This window comes from Zonotrichia leucophrys, chromosome 6, assembly GCF_028769735.1.
Source record: "Zonotrichia leucophrys gambelii isolate GWCS_2022_RI chromosome 6, RI_Zleu_2.0, whole genome shotgun sequence".
Taxonomy (NCBI): Eukaryota; Metazoa; Chordata; class Aves; order Passeriformes; family Passerellidae; genus Zonotrichia; species Zonotrichia leucophrys.
The window spans coordinates 21,016,766-21,034,748 of NC_088176.1; the positions used below are offsets into that span (position 1 = coordinate 21,016,766).

Below are 17,983 nucleotides of genomic sequence, written 5' to 3' on the forward strand. Positions count from 1 at the left end.
GGCAAATGTGGTAAAAAGAGAGAAGTTCATCTTAAAACTTCATTAGTGCACCTACCACATAGTGCATGCAGAAACAGTTCTGTAGATTTTTGTGTTATCACTGTTGTTTGATCTAGTCCATAAATTAAAGTCAGTGCAGTGTAGCCAAGTTAATATGTCACAATAAAATTGCAATGTTACCAAATTTTGGAGCCTGCCTACCAAGCTCTTGTTGTTGAAGAAATAGTGGGCATTTGCCTCTATGTGATATCTGAAACAGAAAACTGAGCTCAATGGGTGTTGGTGTCACCCAGTACAGCTGTTCTTGTTGTTATATATGCGGATATGCTCACAAATTAAAATTTGCTATGTTTGAATAGAACTAAAACCTGATCTTAATTAAAATAATGACAAATTATAGTATGTTTTGTGAATTATGAAACTCCTTTTACTTTGTAAGTATGTTAGATCTTAAGTATTTTAGAAGATTTTTTAAAACCCTTCTTTTAAGAAGGTTTATCACATTCTGGGTGTGCAATGAGAGATTTTAAGAGCCATTCTTAGATCACAATAGCATGATGGGGTATGCTTTTTGAGAGGAATAAAGAGGGCTGATGCTCAAGCATGTAGCTTACTCTAAACAGGGGTCAGTAGGTTTTCTTTGTCAGGTTGTGCTGCAGTCCCAGACCAACATGTTACCCTGTAAATCTACCTGTAAAACAGAGAAGTATTTCATACTATTGACACTGCTGACATTTTATGGTGGGTCTGTTTGCAGCTCCTCTTCTGTAAGTTCTTGAGGATAATGTGTTCTTCTTTAAGAAGCAAGAAAAGATGTTGGTTTTTTTTTTCCTTGCTTACAGCTTTCCTGCTTGGCCTTCCAGACAGAAAAACCTTGACTTGCCCTTTTTTTATCAACTAGGCTTCCTATGCATTTATACACTCCAGAGTCATACCTTGGACCCAGGGAAACAGCAGCTGAGCTTTATTAGCATGTGCTCTCTTTTTCACAAAATTACACACTTTCACTCTTCCCTATACATTTATATTCATAAATAGAAAGGATAATTTCAAAAACAAAAGTGGGTTTAGGGAAAAAAAAAAGGGACATTTTAGTCCCCTAATGGCTTAACAAGTAGGCCAGAAAGCCCAAAATAATCAGGTTTTTTGTGTTTTATGAAACCAAAAAATCTAAATTAATAATTAGCATTTGTTGGTAGGGATTAATGGATAGAAAAGCTGGTAATATATTTTTGTAACTGAGACCATTCAGGCTTTTATGCTGCATGGGAGTGGAAGACTGAACATTTTATTGGAGAGGTGAAACACATTATTAAAACCTAAATTCCTGGATACAGGTATCTTGACTGCACTTAAAAGTGTACCAAGTGTTGCACCTCAAAGAATGGGTATGCGCATATGTAAGTAGGCACATGTGTGTGTTTCAGTAATTTCATATTGATTTAAGAAAAGGATTCTTCTGTGGTCTGCTGTGTCAATACAGCAATTTAGCCCAGAAATTGAGAGTAAGGTGGGAAATCCCTTATTTGTGTATAATCACCAGGAGTAAGGAATAACAAACCTAGCTTCATTTTCAGGTGCTACAATGAGTTTACATTCTATAATTCTGAGGAAAAATTAGGCTGTAGAAAAATGCATGTTTGTTAAATGACAATAAATATGGGCCCCTACTCTCTTCCTTAGAACTGGCCTGTATTTATTCTTCCAAGGAAGAATTTCTGTGCTTGTGTCTCAGATACTGATACATAGATTTAGGAATTGAGTTTTTATACTGTAATTCTAAAAAGAATTCTTGGAGACACAACTATTAATAGCTAAATCCACTGCTTAGGTAGTAGAAATTATATGATATTGGAGTGGCAATACAGAGTGAAAGAGTAGAAACAAGACGGAGGCAGATCAAAGATTTATCTCTTACGTGATGTTTGCAAATGTACAACAGTACATTTGGGAACTTGGGAAAGAGGATAAAACCAGAGCAAATCGGGAGTAATAGTTCCATGTTACACTCCAGCAAAATGTTGCTTGGGGATTTGTGAACTAGAGATGTTGTCTTTGTGCTGAATAGGCCAGAATAGGATTTTATTATACATGTCTTGTGATAAGGAGTGTCACAGAGACTGTGTTATGTGAAGAAATACATCCTGCTTGGCCAGTCCATAAGCATTTCATGTACAGTGGCTTTTTACTTTTGATTTTGAAGAAGTCTTGCTTACCTCCCCTGGACTAGTCTTTTTTCCAAACTCTTTTTGTATTCTGTTAACTTGTTCTGTGTTTGATCCATAATTCTGACACACTGAGCCACCCTTCACTGCACCTTTTTGCAGGTCTGCTTAGTCTTTGTGAGTGGGGGACCAGAATGTTCAGCTTGCAGGTTCCTGAGGAATTTACAAAGTGGCTTAATTTTGTTGTTTTCTTTGTTCTGTATTCCTCTCTTAATAGTTCCTAACAGTTTCTTGCTTTTCTGGCTGCCACTTATGATTGATCTGACATTTTCATAGAATTATCTGTTATGACTTCAAATTTTCTTTATGGTGTGGTAATTTGTGGTTTAGAGCCCATCATTGTGTATTTAAAGCTAGATCATTTTTTAAATGGGCACCTTTTTTGCATTGATTGACAAAGAATTCTATAGCCCTTTAATCTTGGACACTTACATTCTTCACTCTCGGCTTTTGTTTTTACTATCCCAAATTAATTTAAATACCTCACAAGAAGACTGCCTGCAGCACTGCTCCCTCAGAAATGGTATATCTAGGCAGGAGATGCTACCCCAGAGCAGGCACACGCAGTTAACATTGAAACTGGACTTAGGCAGGGGGATTTTGGTAAGGCAACCCCTTAAATCACTTCAGCACTTTCTTGCTTGACTCTGGAGAGCAAGATTGAAGGAATTTACAGTAACATACTGATTTAGGGGCCATTGAATCCCAAATAAGCATTCTCTTTCTGGAAAGAAAGTACCTCTAAACTGCAGTGGTTTTGGTGGAGGGGAATGAGGCATTAAACATGGTGCTTTGTTTTGAATTTCCATCTAGCAGCAAAGAATCAAGTTCCAAGTTGGAATAGAAGTAGCTTCAGCATTGGCTGATAATGCTGTAGAATGATGTCTGCAAAGCAAAAAGCAAAGAATACAGGGACAGAGCTACATAAGGAAAACAAACTCTATTTTCTCTTATGCTGAAAACCACCAATTTTATTATAGAACTCAACTGGAAAGGATGGGGAAACAGCAGAATCAGTAATTGTGAAGCACTGGAAGTGGAACAGCCTTCCAAATTTAATTTGTGCTTTTCACATATACATGTAATTGATGCAACTTTGTGAAGGTGATCCCTGTTTTCTGAAAATAACACCTACCTACCCACCTACCTACCTACCTGCCCACCCCTGCCCACCCGTCTCCCTGTACACCAAACAGGGAATTCTGGTGACTTTTGGTGTTTCAGTGACTGCCCCTACATCTACAATGTTATGTCAGTCTAAATATATCTTTCTGAGTTTTTGAAAAAACTGAAGAAAATCCAAATCTATAGTATTCTGCTTCATAGAAAATAATAATCCTAGACACTTTTAATTAAATGCATGCTTTAAGTTTAAAGTTCACCACTGTCCTTTTCTGTGCAGTCATTTGATGTTCCTGCAATATTCAGGTTTGGACACTTGCCATTTCTCCTTAAGAACATGTGCTTTAATGAGTTGAAATCTGAAACCTGTGCTTTAAAGGTTTATAGTGCTTACACTTCTCACCTCCCAACATTTTAGGGTTGAATCATACTAACAGGATGTCTGGTTTATGAAATTAATCCAATAGTATTTTTTTACCAATAATTTTTTAGAAATAGATTTTCTCAGTATCCTAATTTGGTGTGATTATTTTTTTCATTGTAAGAAATTAAATGTATGGCTTGTTCAGCAGGTTTCATAATAGATCAATAATTTGTTGGCTTAAGTTGTTTTTTTCCTTTGGAGATGTGGGAAGATCAATGTCTGTAATGCCCTAGGTCAGGATCAATAGTTTTAATAAAACTTCATTTTTGTTGTTGTTTTGGGGTTGTTGGTTTTTTGTTTTGCCTTTGTACCTTTGTATGGTTTTGCTTTTATTAATGAGCTTTTCCTTTAGTTTCAGACCATTAATGGTTTTCAGATAATGTCACACTGCCCAAGGTCAAGGCCAGTTTGAAGTAAAAACTCTACTTATCAATCTTTAAATATATTGGATGGGCTTCCATCTGTTAGAAGACATAAGAGTTAGATTCACTGCTTTCCAGGAACCAAAGTTAGAGCAAAACAAAATCTCAACCTTTTGGTAGGATGACACATTCAGGCCTTTTTTGTGTTTCCTTAAATAAATAACAGATCTTATTTATGGATCTCATTCTGGCATTAACAACATGGGTAGCTATGTGGTCTTGACTGCTCTTCAGTTAAAGATACTAAATGCTCCATATGGACCTTTATGATGGTATATTGCTCATTCCACAAAACCACTTTGAAATAAGATAGCATCTCTTGTTTATTCCTGAAATTCTGGGTGGGAAGAGGCAAATTAGCAAAGTGTATGTTATCAGCTGGAGTGCTTGAGAGAATGTGATGTTGCTGTCTCTGAGGCTGAAGCCTGTGTCTTCTGAAATCAATGGAAAGATCTCATTAACTTCATTGGCTATTGATTATGGTCTTGGAGAACTTAAAACATTCATGAATATTAATGGATTATACTGATTCATGTGTCTTTATGTGTGTTGTACCTTGTCTGGAATCTGTGATTCAATTTTTGTAGTTTACCTAGAGGTTATAGAGATAGCAAACTTCATGTGAGCTGAAAGATTTGATAACACATTTTACCCGGAGGTCTTTGTGTGGTAGAAGTGAGGGGCACAAAAACTGCACCCTTTGACCACTGGCACCTAGGCAGATTATCTTCTCTAGGAGATATTTTTTCCATTATTTTGGCAGTGTTAGCCTGTTTTTTACTTGGCAGCAGTTCACTTCATAACAAATCATCACAGAGGAGTTTGAACAGCATATCTGTGCTCAGAAGGTGCCCTACAGACTCTGGTAGCCCATCATCTTTAATTTAGAGATTTTATTTCCTATCTTGTGATTACAGTTGAATGGACATTGTAGAAAAGTTTAAATTGTAGCTATCTGTGTCATGCTTTTGCCATAAATGATGGAACTTATGTTTTCAAGCCTCTAATCTTCACCTGCTCAAATAGTCTCTGTATAATAATTGCACAGAGTGGAAGGAGAGTAAAATGTGGGTATGTGTGGTGTCCCTGGATGAAAATTAACTGCAGGAACTGACCCTTTGATTAGAAGTTTCTCTACTGTAGCATCCAATTTCAGACAATGAAAGTTGTGGGAAGTAGATGGCTGAATGGAGGACAAATCCTTAGCTCCAGGAGGGACAGAGCAGAGATCCTCGACAGCAGAAAAAGCAGACAAAGGGGATTTGAATGGGTCCTGCTTTGCCTGACTTTGGGGACTTGGAATTTATTTTGTGCAAGATGACAAAATGTCTAGAATGAACTTTGAGGGCATGTGGAAGGCTAATTGGAGTGCTTTGAAATGGTTAATTGTCTAAAGGTGGAATTGTGAGATTTTATGATCTATGTTTCCACAGTAGGTCTTAGAGATAATGCAAAGTGGAAATTATTTAAATGCCATATGTGACACATAGGCTGTGCTTGTCAGTGTGATACCAATGACCTGGCCTTGACACACCTGAGCATATTACAGACTGTGAAGTGGCAGTTAGGATATAAACCTCTGGATGCCAAAAATAATGTTTATGTAGTTGATCCCATGTGAATGAAAGTAGGCTCTGTCTCATTTTCACCCTGTTTTCTTTGTTATGAATAATAAAGACAGTGAAGTAAGCAGACCTGGCATAGAGTATATACAGACAGCAGATTTAGTGAATAGGGTAAACATGGACTGGTTTTATATTGTTTTGGCTATACCTACTGAATGATATAACACTAATGTTCGTTCAAAAGGAATGCACAGAGCAGTCTGACAGCAGATTTAAAGTTTGGGAGGCTGCATACACTGATTTTGTTTGCTGTAGTTCACTACCCTGTGCCCCCCACTGCCTCCCTAATCCGTCCTGATTCTTCTGCCTGCCCCAGGGATTAGCAGTCAAAACTAAATCAGAGGGGAGTCTATGGAACCAAATATTTATGTCCCTTGTAATGTGACACTGTGATACTGTACTGTGAACCTGAAAAGATGCCAGGCCATGCGTTGTGTCTAATAGCAATTGATCAAAAATGGAACTTCAGAACTGTACTCCAAATTGTTGGCTGTATAAATTTGATAATAAGTACATTTCTTGATAGAATACAACAGTGCAGCAAAGAGTGCGTGCCCTCTCTTCCCTCCGCACCTGTCCAAGTGCAGAATGCTGTTTGTACAGTACATTGTCCTCGCTGACAACTGAATAAGAATTTTTAGGAGCAGTTGGCTATCAAGTGATGGCAAATTTAAAGGTTATGCAAATTGTGCCAGTACAGCCCAGCTTGTTTCAGACCTCTTTTCTCTATTATCATATCAATTGAGTCAGCTCATAGTAGACAAAGCAAGGTTATGGGAACCACCTAGAGCATCATGCACCATTAAACATCAATGCAGCACACATGAACATCTGCAACAACGATCTTATTAACAGAGGGTAGAACGGAAGGCAATAAACAGCTTTCTCAGTCTCCTAATTGTAAAAAATTTAATAACGTAATACTTGCATTATTTATCAACAGCAATTTGGTCAAAAATTACAATTGCAGTGGATTACATTACAACACCTATTGTCTGCTGTAAATTGGTACAAAAATATGAAAATCCTTTTGTGAGCAATAAACACTTTAGTTAGTAGAATGCTAAAAATGCAGTTCTTTTAATTTCTGGCACATCATGAAATATAAGTATCTGCCTTTTGCACTGCCATTTTTATACTTGGCTAAAACCAGATATTATAAAAGAACCTAAGAATTGATTTTTATTTCCTGCTTGTCTAGATAGCTTAAACATTTCAAAAATCAGAGCATAGTTATTTTGTTGTGAAAAGTAACATACAGAAAACATAAAATGGTCTTGTGTGTGGGCAGTCAAAACAGATGTTTGGATGGACAAAGTAAAGCATATTTGATGTCTGTGTTGTGATATGTGTTGTGTGTTGGCTTCTGGAGGAGACACTGCACTGCTTTAGAAGGTGAGAGTATGTGAAGCTGTGCTCTCCAATAGCTGAGGGAAATGTGTACAAAAATTAAAGTATGTTAGAAGTTGATAAAAAAGAGAAAGGAGGTTTGGCTCTCTAAGGCCAAGGCAAACTCTAGGAACAGGTTAGGCTTGAAGCTCACCCTTTGCTGGAGTCAGGTACATGAGTGGGGAGGGACAGCCCCTCTCCATCGAGGGGAGCACCATGGACTCCCTGGGAACCAGAGGCTGCTCAGAAAGCTCTGAGCTGCAGGAGGAGAGCACCACTCTTCCTCTTTCATCCTGAATGTGCAAATGCACAGGTAGTTAAGAATTAAAGCAGAAAGGAAATAAGAGACTGGCTGAATAAATCAATACAGGCTCAAAAGTCGAGTTTGATGAGTGCATCCAGCAGAGACTCCTGCTCCAAACATTAGTCTGCTTCCAAGCAGCTTTGTTCCTCCCTGGCACCGTCTGCTCCCGACTGTTACCACTGAGTAGCAGCAACAAGATCAGATTTGTATTTATGTGGAAGAAGAATGAAGCCTTCTCAGTTTGTGTTAGTAAAAATCCAGATTGTGCCAGGATCACTGGCAACAATTAGCCTCCTGGTCAGCAGTAGACACCTCAGTCGTTGCTTTAATCAACAAGAATCAACAGGTGATGGCAAAGGATGTGGGGAAAGAGGAAAAGTGATTAGACAAAGATGAGTAGAAGCTTGGTAAAAGACGAATTTGGCAAGTTGAGAGTTTCAGGCATTATATTTGTTACCACAGAGAAAGGAAAGTTTTTCTTTAAAAATATTAACATCTTTCCTTTTAAATCTGGTTTTATTTCCTCTAGGAAAAGATGGCCAAAAAAAGCAGTGAAACTGTCTAAATAGCCATTAAGTATATGTTTTCTGCTGAAATGCTTCTAAAAGCAACAAATAACAAATATTTTCCATCTTTTTCCACATTTTTGAGTTGCAATTCAAATTATCTCACTCTGTAGGCTAACCAGAGTTTTTCCTGCATGTCTCTGCAATTTTTAAAGCAGTATCTGCTTCTTGCCTTTTTTCATAACTTTTTATAACTTAATTGTATCAGCAGAGTCTCCATATTTTGCTTATACACATCTATTTACTTGCTTACCAACCTTGCTTTTCAGATTGGAAACTCCTCAGAGCAGGATTCTTTTACTTCTAGAACGTATCTTGGTGGTCATCTTGACAATATAAGAATAATACATATTACAGAGATCATGAGTTGAACTCACCTGTAGGCACCAACTGAAGTTTGATTAATCTTAAAATGTTTTATTGCTTCTAAAAAGATAAGTGTGTCATTTTGGGTATTATCTTGGAATCACTTAAATTTGAAGTATTCAGCAAATTAATGCTTAAAGGAAAAGTAACCAGGAGTGACAGGCAGTGATAGGAGTCTGACAATGTTCTGCAGAGACAGAGGCTGGACAATTCTGATTTTTCTCCTAGGTTACTTATTTTGCTTTTGTCAAGCAGCCTGACTTTAAAGCATTGGGGTTTACATGAAATGACAGTGCATGCCCTGTAAAGCCTGTTGGGTTACCTTTGTGGGTGCACATATATGGGGGGACTGCAATGCCTTAAAGGCCTTCCTACACAAACATATGATCCAAGAGCTCTTGCCAGAAACTCTTTTTCAAAGCTGATATTACAGTAACTGTGTGGAAATTAATTTAATCCACTGCGTAGTCAATAACTGTAAAAATTCAGGGGTGCATAATTTACATCAAAATGTGTGTGATGTTATTTTTAAAAGGTGATAGATTTACCATCCTGTTTATGTCAATGGTTAAACTGGTAACATGATACTACAAAGATCATAGTTCAGAGTATTTTTATATATATAAAATATATATATATATATATTTAAAAGATATAATTATCTAATAAATTATCTGCAACTAACGTAGGGGAAAAATAAGCTCCTTTATTTTGGGCCAGATTTTTATCTTAGGCTGGTATAACCCTTAAAGAATTCCATTAAAAACAGCCGAATTTCTCTGTTTCAACTGGCATTTTAAGAGTAGGATATTTCCTCATTGACCTTAGAATAAATTTTGGCCTCCATTGCAGTGACATCTTCTAAATAGATTTAAAACCTGCTAAAGTCTGATAAAATTAATTTAGTAAGCATGTTTTATTCTTCAAAAGCAAACAAGTAGTCTTGGGAGATCTTAATTAAAGGCAACATGGAGCTTACAAATATAGAATGAGAAGAAAAAAAATTGTAAAATTCTAGAGCTGAACTCTGAGATAAAAGGGTGAAAAATTGAAATTTCTACATGTAATCTGAATTTTTAATGGCAGTGCTGTGGAATTTCAGTGGTATAGCTACCTCATCAATGTTCAGCTAGTAACAAATTTTTTTTTCAAGGAGAAGCAGATATATACATTAACTTATTTTTAGTAATATATCTAAGGAAGGCTGTCTCTCTCATTCCAATGGACTGATTTTATTTATGAAACTAAATATAAATTCTCCCAGAAGAAAAATCTCCTTCAGAGCTGCTCTGTAGTGACCTAATGCTCACTCCTTCTCTTTTCAGTCTTACTGATGCTCAAGTGAAATGGAAGTGCCTTGGGCCCATTTCTGCCTCCACTGACAACCCATGCTTCTCAGATTATCGTGTAGCATAAAAAAAGCTGTCATGTAACATGGCATTTATTTAAATGATGTGATTTCTGTGTTCACCACTCTGAAACTGAGGTATAGCTAAGAAAGCTTGCAAGTTTTGACAGGTGTGTTTACCCCGCTAGGGCAATATGCTTAATGTATGAAAAATGTGAGGCAGAATACAGTTTTTGTCCTACTCAAAATCAAATTATAATATGTTTTTCTCTCTCTTATTTAGTTTGGCTTTGTTTTGTTTTTAGCCAATGCCCTGATAAGCTTTTGAGTAGGAATTGCATTGACATGATTTATAGGTTGGTACTTGTCAGAAGATTCTCCCATAGGACAGTGTTTTGGTGGCCTAGCTGTGCAGTGGTTTAAAATACATCTGTAGAATAGCACAAAGTGAAGTACAAGCATACATGTTTCCTGTTGGTGTGTTGGTCAGTGTATGCACACATGGTCTGGTTTCTGAGCTTAGAGATCTCATTTTTGCACAGTCCTCATAGCCACACTTCAGAAGGCTGAAGAGTGCATGTGAGCAAAACGTGTCCCTGTAACCCAGACACACCTTTGGGATGGGTTCCTTACACTGGACATTGACATTCCAGCTCTCAGCATCTGTGAGTGTTCATGAGTCTTGGCTACCTATTTACAAATAGAAATAGATTTGCTTGTATTTCTAATCCTGTACACAGTTCAAAAAAATAATGCTGGAGTTGTATGGCTTGGTATTTTACATGTGAGGATCAACTAAGATGTACAGTGCCCAGAGCAGTGCATGTAGGATTTACAGTGCAGGGAGAGATACTTACATTTGTTAATATCCGAGGCCAGATGTGGTTTTGTGTCACCCTGTGCTCACTGGTGTGGTTCAGCTCGCTGTGGTAGAGCTTGCTCTTCATAGAGACCAGGATCATACAATTGATGGGCTTTGTTTATTGTAACCCATCTCTCCTGTCTTCAGGACTGATTTTGATCTGAGCTCTTCATAGTACTTGCAGACAGTCATTGTGTTGTAGCAGTGAAATAAATACCTGCAGAACCTTTTCGTGATTTTGGTGCCTGTGACATCACACCCCTTGTCTTTCCTGAGTCCTCCAGCCCTTGGTGAGCCCAGACAGAAGGCAGAGGAGAGGCTGGAGCTCTGAGCAGGACCTTCTGTCTCCAGCAGCCCTGCTGAGCTAGAGCAGCGCAGTCCTGGCAGTTCAGTGGGCGCAGTTTCAGCTGCCTCTGAAATCAGTGCCTGCCGGGCAAATGGCAATACTCCTGTGTGCTCAAAAGGCTTTTTCAACAGAGTTCATTGCCATTCTAAACCTTAAACATTGTGACACATGCCAGAAAAATTCTGCAGCTTGTTCTTTAGGGCACTTTTTCCATATATATATATATATATACACACGTATATATTTTTTAAAATGTTTTATTAGCAACAAACAAGCAGAACTAGTATTTTCTGTTGACCTCTTTCTTCCCCATCTTTTAAACAAAGTGTTATGTTTACTTTGCTAAAAATTATTTAATATGAGAAATAAAGTAGAGATTCAACTGGCAGTGAGATATAGAAAATAATGACATTTAAGTGTGCCCCACACCTTCGATAAAGTAAACAAAACAAATTTTTACCCCTAGAAGATGTTCACAAGCCATTAGTCAATGCTATTACATTTCTTATAATTGCTGTAACTATTTACAGAGTTCTGAGGCCAATCTTGTTCTGATCTAAATCAAGAGTTATTTCAAAGGAGTGATGTTGAATTAACAGGATTGCAGACAGAATTGGGTGTAGGTTCAGAGGATACATGCTGTGTGCAAAAATAGTGTTTAATTTTACATCATTGCTAATAGTTGATGTGTATGAGTGTACAAGTTGATTCAGATGAACCTTCTTTCCCCTATTAACTCTAATCCTATGAATCACACTTCAGTGAGAGGCTACAAATAAGGCTTCTGAATCAAAATGCTCTTGACCAGATAATGGTACAATTTGTATGTCTGAGGAGAGCTATAAGGGAAAGACAAGTCTCATTTACCTCCTAGGACAGAGGAAAATGGGGTCTGCACACTGTCATTTCCCCTACGGGTATCTATGGGACTATGACTAGAGCCACAGGAGATTTGAAGTCTTTGGCATCATATTCCTTTTCTGTTTCTACTGAAAATGAACTAGCTGTCTCTGAGGGACAGCACTTTGCATCCTGATCAACACTTTTGCTTAGCAAACTGCAAAGAGAATTTTAGCTCCATTGCTAAAGAAACCCATTTATTGGGGTTTTTATTATGGAAATCAATTAATATTTACCGACATACTAAAACATTATGAATGACAACTGCTCTGTAACTTGTTTAGGGTCATTTGTTTATTATAGCAATAAAGAATAAACAACTGCTGCATTACTAGTTATAAAGATTCCTTGGGTACATATAGGATTCAGTAAAATACAGCATCATTTATTGTGTACCTTTAAAATACTGGATAGAAAGATCCCACAAAGCGTGTGGCTGACTTGAATCTTGCTTGTCGTGCTGTAACTCCACTGAATGGCACAAAGAGATTCCCTCTTTTTCTGACAGGCCTACATAGCTACAGCACGAGGCCCACAGTGCACAGACCTAGCTGGTGGAGGGAGGAGGTGTTGATGTGCAAAGCAAGGCCAGCTCAACACACTCCCACCAAGTGCCAGAGCACCAGAGTGGCCGTCCAGAGCTGGCTCCTGGAAGTCCCAGCCTGCAAATGCAGATCTCCTTCTGTTTGCTTAGAAGGGACAGGCTGCATCAGCTGTGCTGGGTTTGGAGCACATCATGGCTGCAGGTGTGAGGGATTCCTAGCTGGGGTTCAGCCCTGCCCCACATTGCCTTTGGCTTTGGCCAGGGCTGTGTTTGTGGGGTGGGGCAGCTGCAGTGTCTCTTTGATGGACATTTGCAAGCGTGCTGACATTGTGTGAAGGACAGCACAGCATTATTTTACTGTCAAACAAAACAGGAGAAAGTATTGCTGTACTGAGGGTTTTTGAAGATGTATTGATGTGCTGAAGAAGATACAGAGATTTAGAGCCTGTAGCCTTTTGCGGTTTACCTTCTGGAGACAGGTGAGACCTAAAAATCATCCTAAGCAATATGGTCTGGTTTCAAATACTTTTCTCATTACTTCTTACCTTACAGCTGCCCAGAAACATTTATAGGTTTTAGGTTCAGGTTTTTATGTTCTTTTAAGTTCTTCTTGTCTCTTTTTTTTTTCTTTTCTTTTTATCTCTTTTTTTTTTTTTTATTTGGCCCCTGATCTAAGGGAAGCTAGAGAGGGTGGAGGTGAGGAGGGGACGGGACAGAATTCTGTTTCACAGTTGTTCCTTTATTTTACAAGTTAAAGCTCACAAAAGAAACATGAATGTGGCTCCATCTTGTAAGCATCTGTACTACCTCTACTAACCCACGGATCAAAAGATTATTTGAGGAAATAGCTAGACCTTTTTTGTATGTATTTTAGGTCTACCTTCTTCCTTTTGTTTTATTTTAAAACAAAATTAAGGACACTCCAACATGTTGCCCATAAGAGTTCTGTTACAGGTAATTAAATGTAAGTTTACACATTTAATCTACTTTTAAGAGCAAGAGAGACTGGTAAATGACCCAGTTAAGGAAAGTACTCAGCCTAATTGGATGTAACGATTGCTTGCTGGTGTTTATTACTGTACTAAGAGTAGACATGTAGTCTGTGATTCTAATTTGGTTTAGAGACAGACCTGTAGTATTTGCACCTATCATAAGAGTTCGATTGTTCCTGCTAACATTGTGAAATTGGCTTGTATTCATTTTGGAGCTTAAGAGTATTAGAATGAAAGGAGCACTGGGTTTTTTCAGTTACTATTGCTGTCCAGTTATTATCTCTCCAGACTGTTTTGCCTACAGTAATATGTTAAACTGGATATGTTAGCATATATTTTTGCCTAGGAAATTAAATAGAGATTTCACCTGTTTATATATGTAATGTGAGAGATTAACAAGAACTAAATTAACCAATGAGCTCTATCTTTCTGATTTACCTCTGAACTTACCTTGTCTTCAGCCTATGAAGTCACATTAATGTCTGGGTTTGATTATTTCTATGTCATTTTGAAAGAGCTGAGTTCCTGACAAATGTAAAGTCACTGAAAGTTGAATCAAAGCCCCAAAATTTTAGATTTCATTAATGCTTATTTTCTAAAATTTCCCTAATTGTAGACACCTTGTTGCAATTTGCCCTCACAATTTTGGGCTTCCAGGAAATTATATCCAAGTGGAATATGTTGTATCATAGAAGATATTTGTTACATAAAAATAGAACACTGGATTTTATGCCCAGAGCAGCAGCACTTGGACTTCAAAACACTTATGTAATTATTCTTTATTTCATAAGCTCTCAGAATGATGAATGAAATCAGAACTGACTTTGAAAAGCAAGGCCACTGACAAGTGGTGCACCTAGCCAAGGTGTCTCAGCGTCTGCTATGATGGATTTGAGACTTTTATAACACAATGGATCAAAAATTAAGTTAAAGCAATATTAAATTGACAAAAAATAAAAAAGGATACTCAGAATGGAGACTTCTGCTTCATCGTGATTCATCTTGTTGTGTTTAGTTGCTACAAAACACAGATCAGTAAGAGAAATTAGCTCTTTTGATGCTGTTACACAGACACAGCAATGTAATTTAATGGCAGCTTTAATTCTAACTTCATTTATTGTAAAGGAAAGGAATAAAAACCCCGAACTTTGGTATTCTTTGGTTGATCTTACAGTGTATGTTATTGTCAGCTGTAGTTTAGTTGAGTCTACTATGCTAGAATCAACTAAAGATAAGGTTAAAGAAAGATAATTTGCCTATTGGATATGTGCAGATGGTCATATTTTGTAATTCAGTATGTGCTCCAAAGCCATGCTGGCTCCTTCTTAAACTTTGGTACTTCAAAAGATGAGATTATTGCTCTGCTTGAAAATATATAGGAAATTGCAGAAAGAAAATGTATTACCCAGGCAGACATGGAAAACTGCGACCAGAAAAAAGAAAAATTTTAAAAATTTACTTTCCTAATATATTTGGGGTTTTATACTAATTCAGTTACTTATCATTATATCTACTACAGAAAGAATAAAATAGGAGCTCCTAGTGCAGTACTTACCTGCACATACTAGAGGGAGCTGAGGGAGGGAGTCAAGACAGAGGAAAAAAAAGGCAAAATATGATGATGAGAACTTTCATTTGTGCTAGTTTGCTTGAATAGAATCTTATTTGATGCTATACCCCATTTACAGCTTTCAAAATACAGTGTGCATTATTCACTCTGTGTGCCCAAACACATACATTTGTATGCATATGCAATTGTCTGCTGTGCATTTAACATGGAACATCTGTGTGTGCCCATGCACACTTGGGAAGGAGCAGGTTAGTTTATTACAATGTGTCTTCAACAGACTTAGCACATTGTTCATTGTTTTAGTATTATCTAGAGCAAATCAATACACCTTCTTGTGAAATGGATGAATACACTCTGCTTGTCTGGCAGAGTTTAATGTAAGACCTCTCTTTCATGATTTCCAATTCAAATGAATGCTGTTAAAATTACTAAAAAACATTGCTCTTGAAGACTTAAGAGCACAACACAGCACTGAAGCACATTTCTAAATAGCTTTCTTAACAGAGTAGAGAGTAGGATGCCCTGAGAACTGACTGAAACCTGTTCTTTAATTGGAATATTCATCTTATGTTTTTCATTACCCTTTTTCCTTTGCCTCTCATGGATGGTTGTTGCTAATGCTCCCCTCCCCTCCTGGTGGGCCAGCCAACAGTTCCCTCTGGAGGCAGCATCATTATATCTGCCTGGTTCACTTAGTAGCAGATGGTGAAGAGCAGTAGAGCTGATACACTGCATTTCACAGAAACCAGGATCCTTCTGGTACCTCTGCAGCATACACAGACTTGCCTGATTTGAGACTGTGAATTCTTTATGTGCCTTCCAAACTAGGTTTCCTTGTTTGCTACTGTGTATGTCAGTGTAAGAGTGATTTTTATGATCTGCTCTGTTGCTGGACAGTGAAGAAACTACTCATCTCCAGGTTTCAGCTACTGGCAGCTCTGTTTTCCATTTTATTTCTATTTTTACCAAAAATTAAAAGAAAACAGCTCTGCTGGTTTTTCTTTTCACTGGTTGACAGGCTTTTCTTCCCCCTCCCCTTTTTGTAATTCCTGCTGTCTGCCAAAGGACAATCTGTTTGCTCTGAGACAGTTTAATGCATACTGACTACCAGAGGCAGAACTTCCATTGGCTCTGTTACAGGGATAATTTACACTTTAACAAGGTATTGTGACAAGGTGGTAATTATATTTTTATCACGTCATTATGACATTACCACCTGGAAAGCCATAGCTGATTAATTAGTGGCATATATTAAATTTATAACCCTGGAACTCTAAAGTTATCATACCTAAGTGGTGTAATTATGCTGAACTGTGGTGTGGCAGTGAATTGGAGGTGAAGATGCTGAGTATCCACCTATTGCAATACATTTAATGAGTGCCAGTAGAGGGCAGGGAGCTGAAGGAAATAGTTGGGGTTTTTAAAATAAATACTAAGGAAGAGAATGAAATCATTGAAATCTTGAAACCAAATCTAGTCAGATGGTAATTTCCAAGGCTTCTTACATACATGGATTTTTTAAAGGTATACTTTGAAAGCACTTTGATTTACACTTGTTTTACTTTTAATTTCACAGCTTTATTTCAGTTAATTCACATCTATTTTGGTTTTAACAATGCAGCAGTTTCAGTTGATCTTTTGGAGGCTTGTACTTGGCCGTTCTGGAGGCTACCTCACCTTCCTGCAACTAGTAGAAAGCACTGGTTTTGGCAGGATGAGTTTTTCTCAGTTTTGTGAATATGCCCAGGTGTTTTATGTCGTCCTGTCTGATTTACTTTTTTTTTATTTTACTCTTTTCCTTTCTCTTTTTCTCTTTTCCTTGGTATTAGGAGGTAGAGGAAATAAATGAGGCTGGGAGTAAATAATGAAAATGCCCACTAATTATGGCTTTTTTGAATGTGTTCCCATATTCCTACGAAGTAAATACAGACAGAATTATAAACCAAATCTATTTTTAACCAAATTATCATGCTAAAGGTCATAGTTTTGAATTGTTTTGATTTTCCCTGTTTGTTGTGCATTTCAAAGTCAGATTGCCAAGTAACTCATGTTTTATTCTTCCCTTTCTCTACAGAAAATGAAGTGACTACTTTCCCTGTGTTGGTGAGTGATCAGAGTGAAATCGTGGATACCAATGGAGCTGGAGATGCATTTGTTGGAGGTATTTCTTACTTCTTTCTGTTGTTTGGAGATTATCTTATTATTCTCTCTATAGAAAATTTACTGTTTTTTCATTCAGCTGTCCTTCAGAACAAGCTTCATTCTTTTACAGCTTTTCTCTGCATCCTGAAGTTATATGATTTAATTAAGTTCTGACTTCCAAAGGGAAAGTGTGTTGTATTACTTCAAAAATAATATGCCTTTATGCTGTACTCTGGTCGTTTTCATGAGATTAATTGTATCTGTCAGACTGTTGCATAAACAAACTGCATCAAGTACTATATAGTGTACAGAAATCCCTCCTGGCTTAAATGTTAACACATTGTTGTTCTTTAAAACAGGTTGTAGTGAATATTAAACAGTATGTTAATAAGTGAGCATAATGTCTCTGATCATGTAAATTTTGGTAGAACATCTGCTTCCGATACAATTATTTGGACATCAGAAAAGAATGCAAAGGGTTAATTTGTTAAAACAAACCCTGAAAATATCTGGCATTGCTTAATATCCATTTGCAAACTTACTATTTTATTTGGCTCAAGCTCTAAGGAAAAAAGAGGATGTTATGTCTGTGCCTGTTTAAAAAATTATTCTATATAAGCCAAAACTCAATCTAATCCAAGATTTCTGTCATTCATTGTAACCTTCATCCATGTAGTTCTGTGATGCACTACTGCATCCTGAAGGCTCTAATATCCAGTCTGAAGTAGCTGTAAGGAGCTCCATTAGTCACTAATTTACTGGAAATATTACAAAAGCGACTTTATAAATAGAATTGCAGGGCTTAGTCTTGCAGCTACAAAGGGGATAGCAGGCAG

The 17,983-nt window shown here is 37.3% G+C and overlaps 1 protein-coding gene across 2 annotated transcripts in view; it reads left to right on the forward strand.

The window, feature by feature from the left end:
* Positions 1 to 17,983, forward strand: part of ADK (adenosine kinase) — a 265,612-nt gene that overhangs the window by 230,278 nt on the left and 17,351 nt on the right. For both annotated transcript variants that reach the window (XM_064716993.1, XM_064716994.1), the window contains exon 10: positions 17,080 to 17,166. In XM_064716993.1, coding sequence (XP_064573063.1) covers positions 17,080 to 17,166 — 87 coding nt within the window. The remainder of the gene's footprint in view (positions 1 to 17,079; positions 17,167 to 17,983) is intronic.